This window comes from Hakea prostrata, chromosome 8, assembly GCF_041222555.1.
Source record: "Hakea prostrata isolate BN-2017 chromosome 8, UWA_Hpros_2, whole genome shotgun sequence".
In the NCBI taxonomy this organism is placed as follows: Eukaryota; Viridiplantae; Streptophyta; class Magnoliopsida; order Proteales; family Proteaceae; genus Hakea; species Hakea prostrata.
In genome coordinates this window covers 7,668,157-7,689,171 of record NC_142607.1, presented here as the reverse complement: position 1 = coordinate 7,689,171, position 21,015 = coordinate 7,668,157, and the positions used below count along the sequence as shown (strand labels likewise).

Sequence of the window (21,015 nt, the reverse complement as noted above, 5' to 3'; positions counted from 1 at the left end):
GAAGAGTACTCTGCTCCATCCAAAACCAGTCTTCATACGTTAATTCTGTGGTCCAGGGCGTTATGTGCAGGATCTGCTCGATCTAAAGCCAATGAGTTTAATCCAGTATTTGAGTTGAATGAGAAGAGTAAGACGTTGCTCATAGAGAATTTCGGAGATGTTCTGTTGTCGCTTCGACTTGTGAAGGAGGCCTTCAAAATTCTTCAAAGCTGTAGAGGTAAAGAAGTTGCCCACTTGAATCTTTCTGGTGGGTACTCTTCCACGCCACCTCTGAGTATGTTGTACAATGTTTTCCATAATTTTATAGTTTTAGAATCCTGCCAGGTAAAACAACTTGTTTGAAGAAGGCATCTGCATTCTTCAAAGCCCCGCTTTTGTCTGTTTAAATCCATTTCAGTTATCTATTGAGGGTGCCGTTTGGGCTTTAGGTTGTTTGGGTAAGGACGCGACTATTTGTAGGCAGCAGGCGGGTAGGATTAAAATTTTACCATTCTGGGTCTTTGGGATTTGGGTGGCAGGTTTGCATGGGGGTTGCTGGAATTTGTATATGTCCATTCAAGGGGGTGATTTTTGTCCATTCAAGGGGTATTTTGGTCAACCAAACAGATAGTAGCATAGTATATGTTGGGGTGTGTAGTTTGTCATTTTTGTCCAATTTTTAAGGGGTGTGGTGGGTAGTTTTAGGTTATTTGTGAAGGTATATGTCTATTAATGAGGGGTATTTTGGTCAACTAATTTACGTGCCACAAGTGTTGGAGGTTTTCCTTTTATATAGTAGTATGATTATATTATTACGAAAGGACCCATCTATTCATCTACCACAACTGGCCCTGGGTGGCAATGACCTCTCAAAGTCTCAGCAAAAGTTGCTCATCAAAACTCTGCTCATGTGGAAACGTACGGCACCAGGCTTACCCCTTAAAGGAGCAAGACAGGTATGCCAGTACCCTATGCTTCTCTATCTGAAAGACTCCCTGAAACCAACCAACCCTCCCAACCCATGAAAATAGAGCTAATAAGAAACTGGATGCTGCCTTACCATACTCCACTAAAATACCAAGCCTTTCCCAAGTAACAACTAGGATATTATACATGGGGGAGGAGGCTGGCTGGCTGGCTGGCTGGCTACAAAGAGATTCGAACTCCTGCCCTCGTACCATGAGATGCCAGACTTTACCAACCGAGCCAACCCCTTGGGGTTAATAAAGAAATCTCCCCCCCCCCCCCCCTCTCCCTCCTCCTCTTTCAGAATATGTTCCATTTTTCCCAATGCAATGTGATCTTATAGCATACCTAACATTTTTCATCCTGAACACAATTAAAACCTTTCTGCAGGAAACAAAGAACTGAATGTTAAACAACCACTAAAGCAGATATAAGAGAGACAAAAGTCACCAGGTGTTCTTTGCAAAACCCGACTAAGATTAATCCTATATGCAAACCTCAGTGCCTGCACAATCCATCTTTAATTCATGAATTATTCCCGAACAGTCAACCTTCAAGCATGGCCTTGGCAGCTTCAACCAGTACCTTTCTGAAATCATCTGAAGCTCGACCTAGCACAGTGTACCCTTCCATGTCTTCAACATCCACATCTGCTCCATGCCTTATCAGGAGGAGAGCTACCTGCTGACCAAAAAATGTCTTGCCTTGTAACATTAAGAAATGTACTCACAATGGATATATATCAATGAGAATGTTTTAGACACAGAAACCAGAAAGGACAACTAATAGAAAATAGTACATAACTTATGCACGAGAAAACTTGGTTCCTACCATACATGGCAAACATGATATAGCAAAACAAAAGCCGATATAACAACCCATGATCACTGGTATCTTTGTGCAATATCATCGCCCTTATTTTGAATGACCACACAAAGTGGCCTAATGTGAAAAATAAATTGTTCTCAGATAATACATCAAATACGAAAGTGAAAGTTCTCTCTTAATAATAAGAGAGGATGGAGACGCCACCGGTGTCTGGCAGGGTAGTATCCACTGTATCCCTCACTCCCCCACCCCAAAAAAAAAAAAAATTGTATCCACAGTGTCTCTTCAGAATGACCCCCATCCCCCATTGTATGATAATCTCATTCCAACCATCCCCGTAACCCCCCCCCCCCTCAATTGGTGGCGCTTACTAGCTTACTGCAGATGGTCAGTGTGCTTATCCCCGTTCCATTAAAAAGCTTTCATTTCAGGTTCTGTTTTCTGTCATGACTCGTGAAACCAATCTAGTAGAGGACATCTTGCCCTTATGATTTGTACCAACACATCAAGACCCCATTAGGAAAATAATAGTGTACTGCTTGTTCTCAGCTGTGTGATTCAATTCCTCTACTGCTTGAGATTTGGTTAGAAATATGCAAATTCCCAGCTGTCTAAGAAAGACTTCAACAGAACTTACCTCTTTGTTATGGCATATCACTGCATTCATCAAAGGAGTTTGCCCCGCATTGTCAACAGCATCGATTTCTGCTCCTTCCTCTATTAAGAATTCACACAACTCAGAGTTTCCTGTGCTAGCTGCCCGATGCAATGGTGTGCAGCCGACCTGAATGGAATGTGTTTCAGAATGCAAACAATGGAAGAGAAGTGTGCAACTCAAACATAGATCAACAAATGTCATTTCACTAGACTGGCTAGAAAGCAAGCTGGTCTGTTGTTGCAACTATCAAAACTCAGAATCATATGAGAGAATATTTTGGCATGAAGTTACAAGCCTTGTCCTTCTGATTAAGCTTTGCACCATGAGAGACCAGAATTTGAGCTAGTTTCAACCATCCCTTGCTGGCAACATAGTGAAGAGCTGTGCGACCACCATTGTTTTTCAAATTCATATCAGCCCCTGTTCATAATTATCCTCAGATTAGATCGACATATCAAAATACTGAAAAGTCTGCTAGACAAGAAATCTTCATTCAAGCCATCAGAAGGAAATATTGTACAGATAGTTGGGCCAAGGGTTTTTTTTTCCCCCCACTATCAGTAGTAAAGCCTAGCCTTTCAATGACCAATTGGTTGATGCTGTTTCTTCTAGGTAATCAAATCAGCAAGAAGTAAGAACCTCTTAAGATGGGTAGCTCTTATGATAATCTTTCCACTTTAACAACTCTAGCACGGCAGTTAAGCATCTCATAATCCAGAGCAAGTAAAAAATGTCTCTAGGTAATTCACAAAAGCCAAATAACCACGCCATAGACTGTTCAGTGGTATTCTGAGCTACCAGCTACCCTAAATGTTAAATGATCAAGCCAAAAGTTTTTCAGGATGTTGCTGGTCACTAGCAAGTAGAACACAAAGGTCCCATCACACAAAACAATGGGATACATGATACATCAACCATGCATCTCAATTCTCAACAGCTTGAGTAGGAAATATTGGAAAAGCTACCACTGTACGACAACTAGATAAGTTTGTTACCATCTCAATGGATACAAAGAAAGGTTATATTTGTGTGCCGGGGGATGGGGGTGTTCTGCGTGCGTGCGTGCTTCTCTATATATATAAAACATACTACTATTATAAAAGCAAGGACTTAAGAAACAATGCTACATTTTCTCCCTAGGATACCCTTAATCATCAACTAAGTGGATATGACTAATCATGTCTAAAATTGCAATTGTAATTCCTCCTTTATAATTTCAATGGCTACATTTTTACTTCCTAAAATACCCTCAATCATTAACTAAGTGGATATGATCAAAATGTCAATAATTGTAATTGTAACTAACTCATTATAATTTCAACAATATTTTAATACTAATTGTAGTAAATCACCTTTGATTATTTCTCCCTTTTCTAATTATAAATTAATACTAATTATACTAATCTCTTTCAATTATCTTTCTCTCATTCATAACTTCCTAACAGGGGTTTTCCCACGGTTTGGATCTAACTTCGCTTGAATTCTCAAGAATACATTATTAAATAGAATGCAAGAGGACATTGAAAACTGCACCAATCAACTTGTATTTAGTTACTATCTCTCTTTTCCTTTTCTATTAAGAAAAATTATGGGAGAATAAGCATCTCTCCTTTAACCCTTTTGTTGGAAGTCTGAAAATAAAGGGTAGCATTGCCTCTAGGGTATTATTTGTAATAATCCACCATCAGAATTTTTTTTTCTTATTATACTCTTCTATTAATATAAATAAAAACTAATTGTCTCTCTCTAACACAAGTTAGAAGTTCTCAAACTATTCAATATGGCATCAAAGCCACAGGATCTGAGAGTCTCTGAGAAACCCTAAAGACATAGCTGCGACCCTTCTTCCATCACAGCCACCACCGCCACCCTACCACACCTCTTCCGCAGGTCCTAAGGACATTCGCAAATCAGCACAAGGTCCCTAGCTGCCGCCAGCCTCTCTAACCCTCCCACAAGGCTCCTAAGGGCATTACCCTACTCCTGTGATCCCTTTAGAGAACTTGTTGTCCTGTCTAGGCCCCTTCTACAGCCTTCTGCCACCACCACATTGTTCTTTAAAACTTCATCCAGTATTATACTACTCCACTTTTATTACTTTTATCCCTAGTGCACAAAGTTTACAGTCCTCCAATTCCTTAACTTTTTTACCCTTTCCATCTATTCTCTTGAACACAAGTTACACTAATCCTTCTTTTCCTCATAACACCTATTAATTTTAAGTATTTACCTGTTAATGATCCTGTGTTCCAAGATTCCAATCTGATCATACGTTTCTAGACTAGCTTTTTACCCGCACTCATGCACTGCACAAGAACCCTTACATACTTATCAATGTATCACCATATCCGTGGGCTGACATGGTGCGTAACTTATAGGAAGCCCTACCTAACCCTTGCCCATTTATTTACTTTATTTAATACAAATAAAATTTTGTTAGAACAATTTGATGACTAAGACTACATCTCAAGTGAATAAAAATAGACATAAGATACAGTTGTTTGGCTCCCTTCCACCACCAAATCCTTCACCTCATCCTCGGCTTGGAACCTAGTTCGCTCCCCCTCCACCTCCCCCCCTTGGCCCCCCTTGGCTTGGTTCAAAGACCACATTCCCCGTCACTCCCTTACCCTTTGGAGAGCCCTCAACTTAGCTCTTCCTACCCAGGCTTTCCTTATCTCCAGCCATATCCCTGTAAAACTCTAGTTGCATCCTATGTTGGAATGGTACAGAGGATATCGAGCATCTGTTCTTTTCTTGCCCTTTCTCTAGTTCTCTTTGGAGGAAAGCCCTAGCCCATATATGGCCCCACTCCCATCACTCATTTGGGTTTGATCGCGACTGTTCTTGGATCTTGAGTAACTTTTCAGGTACCTCTATTTGTGACCAAATCGGTAAGCTCGTCTTTGGTACCATCATTCACCATCTGTGGTGGGAGCGTAATCTCAAGCGCTAGACTTCTAAATCCCGCTCTCTTGACTCGATTTGGAATGCTATTTATTTTGATGTATCTTCTAGGGCTAATTCTATCCCCCATCCCCCGGTAGTTGATTCCCCAGGCACCGGCCGGGCCCCCCCTCCCGCCCTGGCCTGTGGGGCCTTTTTTTTTTCCCAATATAATATTATTTTTTTACTGACTTCTCCTTTTCATTTTTATTGGTCCGTTGATCGACCAATTGACTTAAATCTTTGCCTAGTGATTCACTTAGAGATCTATCAAATTTGTATATTGGTAATCATGAAACCCTTGATCTGATTATTAATTAATTATATTTTTAAATAAAATTAAAAGTACATTCTATATCATCCATCTTATGTGAAGGAATTAGGGGATCCTCTTGTACCCAAGGTCTTGGACCATCCGGATATAATAAAATTTGCTAAGGAAAGATTTTGCATTGTTTAATACAACAAAGCAAAAGATGTGATCAATTAACCAATTATGTTTATAATTGTTGCCCTTGTGTATTAACACCCTTAATTGTTGGAAACCAGTTGCGCATCGTACCGCACAATATATAGTGCGTCCTTTTGCACTTTTGACTATAAACTTCACACAAGGATAGTAAGAGGAGAGAGATATTCCACCAAAGTAGTATCATCCCATTCTCTTATAGTCTATCCTAGTAGTAAAACTCTAATGACACTTGCCTAAAGATGAAGTCAACCAGGTTTGTTAGTACATGCAGACAAGTGGCAGAAAACTATAATCTACAAAATTCATTTGCCCAAAGATGATGAGGATTTCAAGGATTATTGTTGCCTTCATTATAAAAGTAGGATAATACATCAGGATTTGTTGGATGCATAAATCTATCATAGTAGTAAAAGTCTAATGACATTTGCCTAAAGATGAAGTCATCCAGGTTTAGTAGTACAGGCTGACAAGTGGCCGACAACAATAATCTACGGAATTTCATTTACCCAAAGATGATGAAGATTTTGAGGATTATTTTTGCCTTCATTATAAAAGCTGGATAATACATCAAGATTTTTTGGATGCATAATCTAGGGGTTTCTTTTCACACTAAGGTGGAAGAAATTTTTTAAATTATTGCTACCTCGCAGTATTTGAAAATTACATATGAAATCTTATATATTTTAACCAAAGGTTGAATGTTGCTGGTTGGACCATGTTTGATGTCATTAGCACCTTCAATATGGTATGATTTTATACTTATATGACTGATGATGACATATGTTTCTTATTAAAGAAGATTGACTACTTATACAACAAAAGCTTCCCTACATGACTTATTGTGCATTTTATGTTAATTCCATAAGAATGTCAATTAGGACTCACAGAAGTAAGTGGTATGCTTAATTTTTTTTATTTTGATGGTTTGTAATTCAAGAGATCTATTTGTGAGCAATATATTCCAAGAAAAGCATATACTCTCAATATAACAAGAAGATAATTGGAGAAAACAATATCCAAGTATCAAGAGCTAGTTGAAGTCATTTATCTAGGCAGAGCTTTATTTCCTTTAATGATCGAAAACCCACATACCTGGTAGTTTATAGTTGATTTGTTTGTCGTAGCACTTATTAAGTAGTAAAACTCAGTGGGAAGGATTAATATAGTTAATAGAAGTCATATTTTGATGTAAAGGTTGTCTTTTTTATGAATATTTCCATTAATATTATTCACGGTTTGTGGAATCTACAGGCAAGGGTATATCATATTTTCAGTATGGAGTGATGAACAATTCAAGACCTGATGAGCACGAGAATTGATGTCCCAATTTGTTTCCTGTTTTGGTGTATCTTGTTCCTTATTTATTGCTCAATAAATTGGAATGTAATTTAGGATAGTAAAGAATCTCACCTACTTTGGGAAACTCTACAGGGTTATGTATATATATAAGGATACTAATGTGAATGATAGGAGGTATGCTGTCTCATGAACCACCTCTGGTTTCTCTCCCTTCCTCCTCTCTTCTCACTTGTCTCTCGCCATCTTCTTCCTTCATTCTCTCTTCCTGTTCTTGTCCAGCAAGGTCCTCACGTTTGGTAAAACCTATATTTGTGACATGGTACCAGAGCTGCACCGTTACTAGGCATGACAAACTTACGAGTTTATACCGGTTGATCTCTCTCATGCTTCCTCTGTTGTGGCGGCAGCAGCCTATGCTACAGTGCTGTGTAGTAGTTGATATGATAACAAAGAGAGCATAAAAGCTCTTCTATGGTCGTAAACTGTACGTAGATTTTGGTGTTTTGAAGTTTTGCAGCAGCCATGGCTGAAGAAGAGAAACTTTAACCAAAGAAGTTCTGTTTCAAGTAAACAGCATCAAGTCGAACGGTGCTGAAATTTATTTCCAATGGGTGAAGGCCATGTCTATGTTTACCATGCTCAAGAAAAATCCGAGTACCTCAAAGATGATTGTCCAAGTCTAGATCTAAAGGATACAATGTCAATGGCAGCGTACGAGACCTGGACACATGAAGACGTAATTGTTAACGTATGGCTTTGGAATAGTGTTGATTCTGCAATTGCCAACAACATTATGTTTTATATTACCACTAAACAAATTTGGGAAGACCTACGTGATTCATTCCGTCAAGAAAAAATATATCTCCCATGTGCATGAGCTTTATGATAAAATGTTTAATTACTCTCAAGGTGGCCACACTAGTGGAGTATTACAGTGGTTTTAAGGGAATGGTAGAGGAGTTACAACAGCATCAGCCTCTTACCACCAATATTGAGGTTCTGAAAGCCCAGAGAGCTGAATTCTATGTGTCTAAATTTCTGGCTGGACTAAACCCAGAATATTCAACAGGCAAAAGTCCATTGATCTTAGAAACTGTTCCCACTTTGAGTAATACATTTTACAGATTATTGCGTATTAGCGGGACGAAAAATGCACAAGGAAATCGAGATGGTCCAGCCGTGTTGGCAGGCCGAGGCCACGGCTTCTATTCACCTAAAGGGCATGGTGGCGGCACAGGCAGGGGCCGAGGGGGAGGATGCACACCTTCCTCCAATCAGTCCAGGGAAACTGCTATTGTTCATACTGGGGGAAACAGAATCTTATAGAGGAAAACTATTGGAATAAGCATGCCCGCCCTGAGTGGGCAGAAAGTTATGTCAACACAGTTTCTACAGGAGAACCTTCAACTGATACTGTAACTGAGGCCATTCCTGCGGCTTCTGCAAGTTCCTCATTGCCTAGCATGGACTTAGGCCCAGATTCTTACACATTTACGACAATTAGAACAGAGCCAAGGTTCATCATCATCCAATTTGGCCCAAACAGGTATTTCTACTGAGTCCTATTCTTCTGACTCCTGGAGATTTAAGGGCTTCTGAACAAATGACTGGTATTGCTTCCTTATTCTCAAAATTCTTTAAATCTGCTAAAATCCTAATCCAGTTGTTATAGCAAATGGCGAGAAATCATCTGCAATCGGAAAAGAGAGGGTTTCTCCAATACCAAGTATGCATCTCACCTCTGCATTGTTCATTCCCAACTTTCCAGTCAATTTAATATCATTTAGTCATATAGCCAAAGCCTTGAATTGTTTTGTGGGGTTTTTCCCCTTCTTTCTTTGAGTTTCAAGATCTATTGACCAATAGGAGGACTATATTATCCGAATAAATGAGAGTCCATACCTCCTATCATGCACACTAATGTCTTTACATAGATACATACCCTTTTAGAGTTTCCCAAAGTAGGTGAGATTCTCTACTACCCTAATCAAATTATATTTCACTATTTAACAATAAATAAGGAACAAGAAAAATCAAAGCATGACACAAATTAGGCTGCCAACTCTTGTGCTTATCTTGTCTTGACTTGGTCACCACTCCACATGGAACATATCATCGTACCCTTTCCCTGTAGAATCCACAAACTGTTAACACCCCCCCCCCTAAGTTGGAGAGTATTGATAGCCAACTCCTAGCTTGAAACAACCTCGCAAAAAAGCGGGACCAAGCAATGATTTAGTAAATATGTCTCCAACTTGTTCTCCAGAATTCACATGGGGCGTAGATATTACTCTACTCATGACTGCAACATGTACAAAGTGCAAGTCTACCTCAATTGTTTTGTGCACTCATGAAATATAGAATTACTTGCTATATAGATTGCTAATTGATTGTACAAAACATCTCCATTGGTCTTTCTACCTCCATTTCTATTTCCTTCAAAAATGATTTGAACCAGAGGATCTTTGAGACCATGTGTGTCATGGCTCGACACTCTGCTTTAACACTTGACCGTGCTATAGTCACATGCTTTTTACTCTTCCTAGCGCACACAGTCTCAAAGATCCTCTAGGTCAAATCATTTTTGAAGGAAGTCGGAATTGAGGTAGAAGAACCAATGGAGATGTTTTGTGACAATTGACGAGCACATTTATGTGTGAAATCTTAGGGCATAAAGCATGCATTTTACACACTTAGAGTGAAGCTACCTTGGGTTTTATGTTGTTTTTGTAGATTTTAGGACTTTTCAAGATTTAAGCAAATATTTGGAGTTTTGGGTTTTTAACATGCAATTTTACAAGTCAAGAGGTCCGTTCAACTTCTCAAGTGCGAAAATGGGGCTGATCTGGAGCATGATGGGTGACCATGGGCCAACTCCAAAATATTTTAGAGATAAATAAGCAAATTTTGATCTACGGCTGAGATTATAAATTATTAATCAAATCTACAAAGATATTATTGAGAGAGTCCTAATGGAGAAAAGAGTCCTTGCATACTTCAATATCTTATTTCCTATTTGGGATTTGATCAAAGAAAGAAAAAGAAGAAAAATAATTATATTCAGAGAAGGAAGAGGGAAAAATCCCGTTTTTGAATGTCACTGTCCAATTTCGATCGAGCTGATTTTTGGAGGAAGGCTTCACAACTTCTTGATCCTCAAATCCAACAGTGGAATTGTGCATTTGATCTCTCTAAGCCAGTCCGACTAGTTCTCCAAAACCCTAATTGGTTGAGTCAGATAGGAACTCTGAGTTTGATTCAAATTATGTAAGATTCATATCTCATGTAAACTCTATAAAAGGAGAGCATACTCCATCAAGGGAGAATGTGTTTTAGAGCTTCGGAAGAGAACATTTTTTTTTCTCTTCAGTTTATTTTACACTTTCTTTAGTTTTCTTTGATTGCTTTCGTGAGATTTTAATTTCTAAAATGAATGTTTAGGTTTAATTTTTCTATGTAATACAATTTCAAATTCAACTTTGAGGATTCGTTTTTCTCTGGGTCTAGCAATTGCAGATCCAGATCATTCTAGATCTAGATTTGGTTGTCAGGGTTGGTTGAGATTCGAATCGTTTGTTCAATTCTTTTTTATTATTTGAAGTTCAAAGATGCAAGTAAGTAACATTCTTCAATAATCTTCTCTCCCCCTTTCATTCCCGCTTCTATCTACCCCTCCATATTCTTAATTTAGGATTTACTTTCAGCATTTACTTATTGTTCTCCCTTCCCCTGGGTCCTTGATCAAAGATGGGTACAGTCGTGCCTCTCTTTGGTTAAGGTTTCCTTTTTCCTTTTATATTGCTTTGTTATTTACTTTCTGCAATTTACTTTCAGCATTTATTTATTGTTCTCCCTTCCCCTGGATCCTTGATCAAAGATGCCTACAGTCGTGCCTCTCTTTGGTTAAGATTTCCATTTTCCTTTTATTGCTTTGTTATTTACTTTCTGCAATTTACTTTCAGCATGTATTTATTGTTCTCCCTTCCCCTGGGTCCTTAATCAAAGATGCCTATAGTCGTGCTTCTCTTTGGTTAAGGTTTCCCTTTTCATTTTATTGCTTTGATTATTTCCTTTCTGCAATTTTTTTTTCTAATATCCATTCCCCCGTGGACTGTAAGCTACAACAAAGGGTCCAAGGTCAAAGTCATTATAATTATATTCCCCTTCCCTAGATCCAGAGCTGACACTCGGATCACTTCCCTTTTATTTGTATTTATTGTTCGCATTTTTTTATGCCTTTTATTAATTATGTGTTTGTTATGTTTGCTTCATTTTTCGTCTCAATTCGATTGCATTAGGTGTATGGATTAGGACCGCTCTTTTAATTTAATAATTAGTTAAAATCTTTGAATTATTGCACTTTCGCATTACCATTAAGAGATTAAATTCTAAGTGGCATATCTCCTTGAAATCGACCCGTTAGCTACACGATACCGTGCGCTTGCGGTTATTTTTATTTTACAAACAACAATCAAGTAGTAATCCATATAGCAAGTAATCCTATGTTTCATGAGCGCGCATAAAACATTGAGGTAGACTTGCACTTTGTACATGACACATTTATAAACAAAATATCTACAACCCATGTGAGTTCTACAGAATAGGTTGGAGATATATTTACTAAATCATTCTCTGGTCCTGCGTTTCTACAAGGTTGTCTCAAGCTGGGAGTTGGTGATTAATACTCTCCATCCATCTTGAGGGGGTGTTAACGGTTTGTGGAATCTACAAGTCCGTGTAGAGTGGTAACAAAGTCAAGACATGATAAGCACAAGAGTTGTTGTCAGGATTTATTCCCTCTTTTGGAGCATCTTATTCCTTATTTATTGCTTAATAGTTGGATTGTAATTTGATTAAGATATAGTAGAGAACCTCACCTACTTTGGGAAACTCTACAAGGGTATGTATCTATATAAAGACAATAGTGTGAATGACAGGAGGTACAGACTCTCATTGAGTCACCTCCGGTTTCTCTCCCTTCCTCCTCTCTTCTCTCTTGCCATCTTCTTCTTTTGTTCTCTCTTCCTATTCTTAACCAGTAAGGTCCTCACACCTGGTAAAACTTACATTTGATTGTACGTTTTGTTTTTGCGATATCTATTGGAACTAGTGGTGTCTAGATGTGGTTTAGCCACAACTGGATTGGCTATTGACCATGGGCCTGAGCCTAGACCCTTTAAATGTCAGTGTTTAAGAACCTATGAAACATAATGATATCCACAACACGATGAAGGACCTATAAGGAATGGAGTCATTTATGTGATCACAATTGAACATTCCTTGAATTAAAATATACACTTGTTGTAACTAATGGGTAGACATATGCCACGTGATGAAGCATCTATTATGCTATTGTTTGAAATTGGTAGACTTACTAATTTGATAAAGAATTAACATCAAATTTAGTGATTAAGATTCCATGACCATATTGATGATTGTAAGAGTAATTAATCTAGCCCAACTGGGAGACTTTTAGGTCTATCATAAAATAATATATGAGCTTAGATTATTCACCAAGGTTAATAATCGACGGGGGCTTTAATAAATTGGGCCGATGGATTGTTATTTGATTTGAGATGGACCAAACTGGTCTATTACAAAAATGGACAATGGTTCGGGATTTACTATTATAAATTGTCATCATGGGATCTCTCCAATAACTCGGTCTTTAATTCTCTTCTCTCCGCAAGAAAAGTTATGGAAGGAAAGACAAGGATTGGAGAGAGCTTCATCTCTCTGTGAAATCATCACTCAAGGTTTAGATCGAAATTATTCAACATACGTGTGGTGTAAGGTACACGCAATTCTTCCTCTGAGATGCTTAGATTATGTCCTAGTTTCTATAAGAGGTAACATTATGATATTGAGAAAATCCCACAGATGTTCCAACAAAAGTGGACGAGGCAAAGAAGTTAACTAACACAAAATTTCCTAAAACATTCATGGTCCCATTAAAATAGTGAAGTGCCGCATTTCTGTTTTCACCTGTTTCCCATCACAAGGATTAGACCAAATCAAAATGGAATTTTAACATGGACTGATTCAATCCCTTACTCCAATTTTCATAATCATGATTCTAGGCCACCCTTATAAGGTAAGAGTACCAAAAGCAGATGAAACAAAACACAAAAAGAATGTTAAAAGTTCTCTAATTTAACATGTCTCTGTTGTTACACCAGATCCGCCACTTAGAATCCTACAGGTGAGTTTAAACTGAAACAAAACTCAAAGAATTTCATAATCTAGTACATAAAGGAACTTCGGTTCTATAAAGTCATGAAGTTTGACATGTAATGTATTCAACCCTAAACCCATCTTTTTTTGGGGTATGACAAATGTACTGGTTACGATCACCATCAGCACATCATCCCTCCACATGCCTAAATTGTCTAAAATATTATCTTTAATGAAAGATAAAAGCATAATTATCTGAGACAGGCCAACTCAGGCCAATATATACTGTATCCTACTGATATTGGCCCAAAACTATCATGATTCCAGAATTGGCTGAAGTCATACATCAAACAGGCCCACAAAATGAGACAGCTGACCCTATGCCCCTCGTGGACTCTTAACTTATAAAGTATCATTCAGCTTTCCCAACTTCAAAACCACACTTACATCACCACTAGGGCAGTAGTTATTTCTTCTTTTATTTATTACTCCTTGCACCAAGAGATTGAGAAAGAGAGAGAAAATTAGTGGGAAGGAAGGTGACCATGTCTTCCTTTGGAACGAATCACATCCAGAAGTTGAATCATAATACTTTGTCCTGCATACCCCTTTTTAAGCCTTCATACAACTAACTACCGAAAGGGGCTGACATTAACTGCCGTTGTTCCGTGTTGCTTGCAGAGAACACATTAGGCAACAAATCTTATTGTTAATTCTTTTATGCATTGAGCCAATGGCTCAGCTCCCTAAATTCATAAGACAGCAAAATGAAACAAGATGCCATATAATCTACAACTGAAACTCCAAAAGGTATGAGATTAAAAATGACAACAACAACAACAACAACAACAACGACAACAACAATTCTAATAATAATAACAATAAGAAGAAGAAGAAGAATAAATTACAAAGATGAAACCATGCAAAAAAACCTTCAAATGGAAAAGTAACAGATTCAAACTTGAAATATAAATCAAGCATTCCATATTATAAATTGATTGTAATTAAACAAAACACTGATCCTAGATTTGTATGGTGAGACATTGATGCCAATTGTTTTTATATAGCTCACTAACAAATTCCTTGAATTACAAATCAACAAAATAAAAATCAAGTATAACACTTTCGTAAGTCCCAATTGACTTACACCCCCCCCCCCCCCAAAAAAAAAAAAAAGTCCCAATTGATGTCAGATGGAGGGGAAGAAGGTTTCAATCGGTTAGATCTTCAGTCACACCCCCGTTTTGGATGGGGGAGCAACAGCATGCCGACATCAGTTGCTTGGGAGTAAAGTTTCTTCAGTTTGATGGCCACAACTGCTGCAGCAGTTCAGGAACAGATTCAATAAATATCAAACAAGAGAAGATGGTTAAGGACAGGTGGATTTAGCCATTGGCAGCAAGCTCCTTCAGCCTTAGGATTAGCATTCAACAGCAAGTTCCTTAGCCTTTCTTATCACAAACTTGGCAAGAGAATAATTACTCAGCAAAGGCAAAGGCTCAATAGTAATTAATAAGATTGTCAGTTTCTTTTTTTTGGGAGGTGGGCGATGATTACAGCACATATTTATAGAGCTATGTTTTTAGACTTGCATCCCAAGTTGCATAGGAAAGCACGAAGTACTAATTCTAAGAATAGAAACTAACTTTGCTGAGGACCAGAACTAATTCTGCCAACACTAAAATAGAAACTCTAAGTTGCGTCATTTTTTAAATCTAAAATTAAAACTAGCAACTTAATAAAAATAGAAACTAAACCTATATCATATATATAATCTAAATGACTCCTAATTCCCCTGCACATAGACAAAAAAATGACCCTCATAAAAATCTTCATGTGATTTGGTCTTAGGCCCAGCAAAGTCTTATAAAAATATTCCACCAAGGCCAAAAAGGGGCTGTGACACCAATCACGTCAACGGCGATGTGAAGTAGTTTTCTCACCTTCTTTTCTTGATGTTATGTCCTTCATCCACAATCCACTGCTAATACACACCCCTTAAGTCCCTCAAGTCAGCTATAAAGGATAATACTACCTAGAAAGAAATGACGATGAAGCTACTGATATTTTCATGTATGACAAGATGACAAACACAAGGTAAAGCTTAAATTAAAAGACTATAATGGAAAGGCTCATCCCATCCTGTTCTATGATTGAAACCGTGTGCGCTTTTGATGACTACTCAAATTGCTTTACCGTATCCAAGAAGAGGACAACAAAGGTAGCCCTTACCAGGTTGATAGGGGCAGCAAGAGAGTGGTAGCATACTCAAGAGGACAAGGTTGTGGTCAAGAGAAGTATCTAACCTGTCCTTATGAGAAGGCTAACTCAACACCATTCACCATTCACCATGGTTCAATTACCGGCAAATAGCTTTCCTAAAAGAGCTTCAAAAGTAACAATGAGCACACCAAAAATGGTGCTCAGTACCATAGGTCACCATATGTGATGGGTGATCGAAGGCTTTTGTGCACATGGAAAGTTATAATTGATCAGAATGATACAGCAAATGAAAAAAAAAAAAGCACAACTGTTCAGCCATATCAACAGAAACGTGCAGAGATGCATACACGTACCACCCTTGTCTATGAACAAGGTTTTGCAATTTCTCCATGCAAAGGATCAATCTCACGGTCGCTGGTTTCTCATCCAGACAATTCATTTAAAAGTCCAAAAGAAAATACAATCCTAGAAACCAGATGAAGAAAGTTTGTGGTCTAAGAAAATTTTGTGAAGGGCCTACCTCTGCTGAGCAAAATTTCCACGACATCGGCGTGACCACAACTAGAAGCTGAATGAAGCGGAGCCCATCCTTCGTCATCCACGCTATTTATTCCGTTGATTGATGCATCTGAAGCCGACAATATCTTAACAACCTGTTTCCATGAACGCAATCAATTTTTAATTTCTCAATTTCGCATTAGCTAGCCCAAAACTGCTCATCAGGAAGCAAACCCACAAATATTACGTTAATAAAAATCTTCTCTTTACCCATTTATTCATCGCTCAAAAACCCCAAAAAAAACAACCAACGGATACAGCAAATTTCACTTTTCTGAACTACTTTTTTATAATTTGAATGACATTTTAGCAAATACTGATTTCTCTGCATAGATAAACTAAGCCAAGACAAAAGAATACCAGAACAAGACCCTCGAAACCTGACAGTCACACACAAAAACACGGACACAGATATTAAAGCTCCGTTCGATTACTATATCAAAGACCCCGAAAGAAAGAAAACGATAACGGGTCTTTCAGGGAATAACCTCTGCATGTCCAGAAGCCGCAGCGACATGAAGAAGGGATCGAGCATCCTCGTTCCTGAGTGAATGAGCCCGTTTAAGCTGTTCTTGAGAAAGGGCTTCAAAGAACGACAAGTCTCCTCTCTCTGCGGCTCGGAAGAGTTCATCTTCCTTGATATGACTATCTTTGCTTTCAGGTGTTTGGGTATCTATTTCCATCTCCATCACGTCCGAACAGAGTTCTGGGTTCTGGGTTTAGCGTGTCTGCTTGTTGAGGTTTTTTCCACAGTTTTTTTTTTTTTTTTTTTTACATTTTAATTTTAACCCGGAAAAATAAAATAAAATAAAATTTTCAGTGTTGCTGTGAGGAGCGGCGGAGCATAATCAAGCAAGCGAGCGGCGTAGATTAGGTTTATTTAGCTTGTAAAAAATAGAACAAAACACCATCCTCGTTACTCTGTTCATTATTGGCTACCACCGCCATGGGGTTGGATCCTGATCAACTATAATGGTTTTCACTGAGGACATATTGGAAGGTGTGGTGCTATGGCTCAAAATTGCAGAGGTGATGTTATTTTTGTTTGTTCTAGTGGCTGTGTTAATGTGGGTGTTTTTCATGCTGAGATGTTTGCAATTTGCACGGCAATACTGCTGTAATAAGGTTTTGGTGCATTCAGACTCCTAAGTGGCAATTAGGACTTTCTTGGAGCACTTACCGCCCACATTAGGGGATATTACATATTGTTGAGGATATTCTTCACTTGAGATCTTTGTTTCAAGAGTATATTTTGGTGCATGGAGTTAGGGAGACTAATAGGTGCACGGATTATTTAGCCGGATTGGCAATGGCGGACCAAGAAATTCTATTGGATCCTTTTTCTTTGCTTGCTCAGCTCTCTCAATATTTGTAGAAGAGCGGCAGGGTCGTAGGTTCTTTAGAACCTAATTCTGTCTTATTATATGTATTCTATTTATTTCTTTTAATATAAAGTCTCATTTTCTCCCCAAAAAAAAAAAAACTATTGACCATTCATTATTGTCTCAAAAATGATATAGCACTCATAATTACAAGTTACTCCCAATTAAATGTTTTGTTAAAATAAATTATAAAATTACTCAAATACCCTTATCCTTGTTTCTTTCATTTAACATGATCCAACCCAACCCTTAAGTGAACCTATCTTCTACCTCTTTTTAGTGAGGATTTTAACAAAGATATGTATCCTTCTGCTCAGTTCAAGAACAAGGTGAAGGATAGACTCCTTATGGATGAACGGGACTTAAACTACTACAAATGAGCGCAAACCAATAAAAAAATCGTGGAAAACATTTTAAAACAAAAGATGTTTTAGAAATCACCTCAAAAAAACCGTCATTTAACAACAAATTGTGGGTAACTTGTAATTATGCATGTGAGTGCCATGTAATTTTGAAACTAATAGGAAGTGGTCACTAGTTTCAGCTCAAATATAGTGGGTATTATGTAATTTACTCTAAAGTTATGGGAGAGAATAATTGAAACCCGTTTGAGACACTTAACTATAATTACAGAGAACCAATTTGGGTTTATGCCGGGAAGATCTACAACGGAGGCTATTTACTTAATTATGAAACTTATGGAAAGGTATAGAGAATGTAGGAAAGACCTTCATATGTTATTTATTGACCTAAAAAAAACTTATGATAGAGTCCCTAGAGCATTAATTTGGCAAGTACTAGAGAAAAGAAGTTTTGCAAGTAAATATATAGATATAGTTAAGGATATGTTAGAATAGTGGGGGGGCCAAAATAATGAAATCCCGATAATAGTTGGGTTACATTAAGGGTCAGCTTTAAGCCCATATCTATTTGTACTGGTAATGGATGAATTAATCAAAGACATTCAAGATGAGGTCCCCTGGTGTATGCTTTTTGCAGATGATATTGTGTTGATTGATGAGACCCAAGTGGAGATTAATACCAAATTAGAATCATGGAGAGTAGCTTTATAATCAAAAGGCTTTAAACTTAGTAGATCGAAAACAGAATATCTAGTTTGTAACTTTAGTCATGATCGGGCAGATGATGAGGTGGTGATACTTAACGATAAAGAGATTCCTCAGAGTGATTGTTTTAGGTATTGTAACACCTGCAACTAAAACATAGGGGTAGTCTTGGCATTTTGTATTGATATTCAAATAATTACCGTTAAAAGCCGAACTAGTATTGGGATTAACATAGTTACTAGGATTTATTTGCTAAATTCAACCATAGGTTGAGAATTAGTTAGACGGTTAACAAACTCCTTGAATAAAGAAAGAGGTCCAGGGTTCAATGCCTCATAGCTACATAAATTATATTACACATTTTGACATTGTTTCCCCATCCGGACCTGAATCTTGGGGCATGCGTGGAGCCGGGGGGGGTGGGTGGGGGGGGGGGAGGAGGGGGGGGGGGGGGGTGTGGGTTGAGGGGAGGGGGGGACGGGGTGGGGTGGGGTGGAGGCTGTGGGCGGGTATGGTGGGCGGTTAAGCAAGAATAGAAAAGAAAGACAAGGGTGCAGAGAAAAGAAGAAGATAATTTAGAGCGTTGAAGGGCCCTCTATCGAAGGGTGATATTCTTTTTGTGATTTCTCCACGGTAAGTACAATCTTTACAATCTTCATACTTTCAACATGTTACTGTTTTCTTTTTCTATGATCAAATTTAAAGTTTTACATGACTTCTTAGTGATTGATTATTTTCTTGAATTTATAATTTATTTTGAGTATGAATACAATTTAGATTTTGTCTATCTTGATTTATTAGTATTTTTTCTTTAAGTATATAAATATGTATTCTTTTAGATTATGTTTTATGAAATTATTATGATCTACCAATAATTAATCTCTCCCTTGAATTTATTAATCTTTTCTATAAACATGAATGTATCTTTAGATTTGTGTTTTATTGAGTTATTTATTATTGTATTATGCATCGATTTTATAATGGGCTATATCCAAAATTCATCATTTTCATATGATCTTGCATTGTTTGCATATGATTCATCAAGACATGTCATGATCATATTAGCATTATGTGTGATGTTGAGTTAGTAGATGTTTTGGATGAGAATGTATGTTAAGGCTGTGTAACGCGCGCATGCCATGTAACGGCATGGAACATACATTGATTCTAAAACATTTGGTTAAGGTAGATGGATGTTGGGCTCCGTAACGCGCATAGGCCATGTAACGGCATGGGACATCCAATCGACCTTAGACCATGTATGCATGTGAGATGGTAGTTGTGTTTTTGGATGAGAATGTATGTTAAGGCTGTGTAACGCGCGCAGACCATGTAACGGCATGGAACATACATTGAGTTTGGAAACATTTGGGTTAGGGTAGATGGATGTTGGGTTGTGTAACGCGCGCAGGCCATGTAACAGCATGGAACATACATTGAGTTTGGAAACATTTGGGTTAGGGTAGATGGATGTTGGGTTGTGTAACGCGCGCATGCCATGTAACGGCATGGGACATCCTATCGACCCTAGACCAATGAGGGTGTGGTTTATTTCTTTCTTCTTGGCATCATTTAGTCTCATTCATATCATTGGGCATGTCATGACTTTATTTTCTCATTATACATGTTAGTTAATTTTATTTGTATAAGATTATAATTAATTAAATATTACATATAAAAAGAAAGGAAACTGTTGATATGTGTTAGGTTGTACTTACTAAGTTTCTTCCCGAAACTTACCCCTTACTTCTACAGATGATGGACTTGATCATAGGGATGATGGATATTCGGAGGATGAAGATCAAGATCATGTCTACTACATCTCTTAGGATAGATAAATATTGAAATTTCCTATTAGTTGTAAATCTTGGATTCTAGACCTTTACTTGGATTTCATTAAAATTATGAGACAATTCATGGAAGCATTTTGATTTATATTGAATATTTTCCGCTGCGATCATTTGCAGTTTTTGTGGATTTTATTATTCACATTGTTTGTGGAAACTCTCTTAGTTTATTTTGGTTCACTACCTAAGTAACGTCGATCCTTGATCAATAACATGGAAACTCTCTTAGTGTATTTTGGTTCACTACCTAAGTAACGTCGATCCTTGATCAATAACGACTTTCTCCTTACATGGAGATTGGGGCATTACAGGTACTTAGGTTCAATCATAAGTAAAAGAGGTGTTTTAGAGGATGAGGTTTCCCAAAGAATTAAAATAGGGTGGATGAAGTGGAGAGGTGCGTTCGAGGTCTTATGTGATCGGCATATTCCATTAAAGCTTAAAGGAAAATTTTATAGGACCGTTGTTCGACCAGCTATGATGTATAGTGTAGAGTGTTGGGCTGTTAAAAAGAATCATATAGATAAACTCAGTGTAGCAAAAATGAGGATGCTAAGATGGATGAGTGGCAAAACTAAAATGGATAAGATAAGAAATGATCATATTAGAGTTGGTA

General features: G+C 37.8%; 1 protein-coding gene across 2 annotated transcripts; it reads right to left on the bottom strand.

The window, feature by feature from the left end:
- Positions 1–1,242: 1,242 nt before the first annotated feature.
- On the bottom strand, positions 1,243–16,843 carry LOC149006594 (Ankyrin repeat family protein). Of its 2 annotated transcripts, none has more exons than XM_089166644.1 (5): positions 16,592–16,843; positions 16,066–16,198; positions 2,727–2,851; positions 2,411–2,557; positions 1,243–1,629 (listed from the first exon to the last, which is right to left on the bottom strand). In XM_089166644.1, exons 1-5 carry the CDS (start codon positions 16,790–16,792, stop codon positions 1,492–1,494), a joined length of 744 nt encoding a protein of 247 aa, XP_089022770.1. In that variant the 5' UTR covers positions 16,793–16,843; the 3' UTR covers positions 1,243–1,491. The 2 variants fall into 2 exon arrangements, with proteins under 2 accessions (XP_089022770.1, XP_089022772.1); XM_089166646.1 differs by having other exon boundaries at positions 1,243–1,626.
- Positions 16,844–21,015: the final 4,172 nt, after the last annotated feature.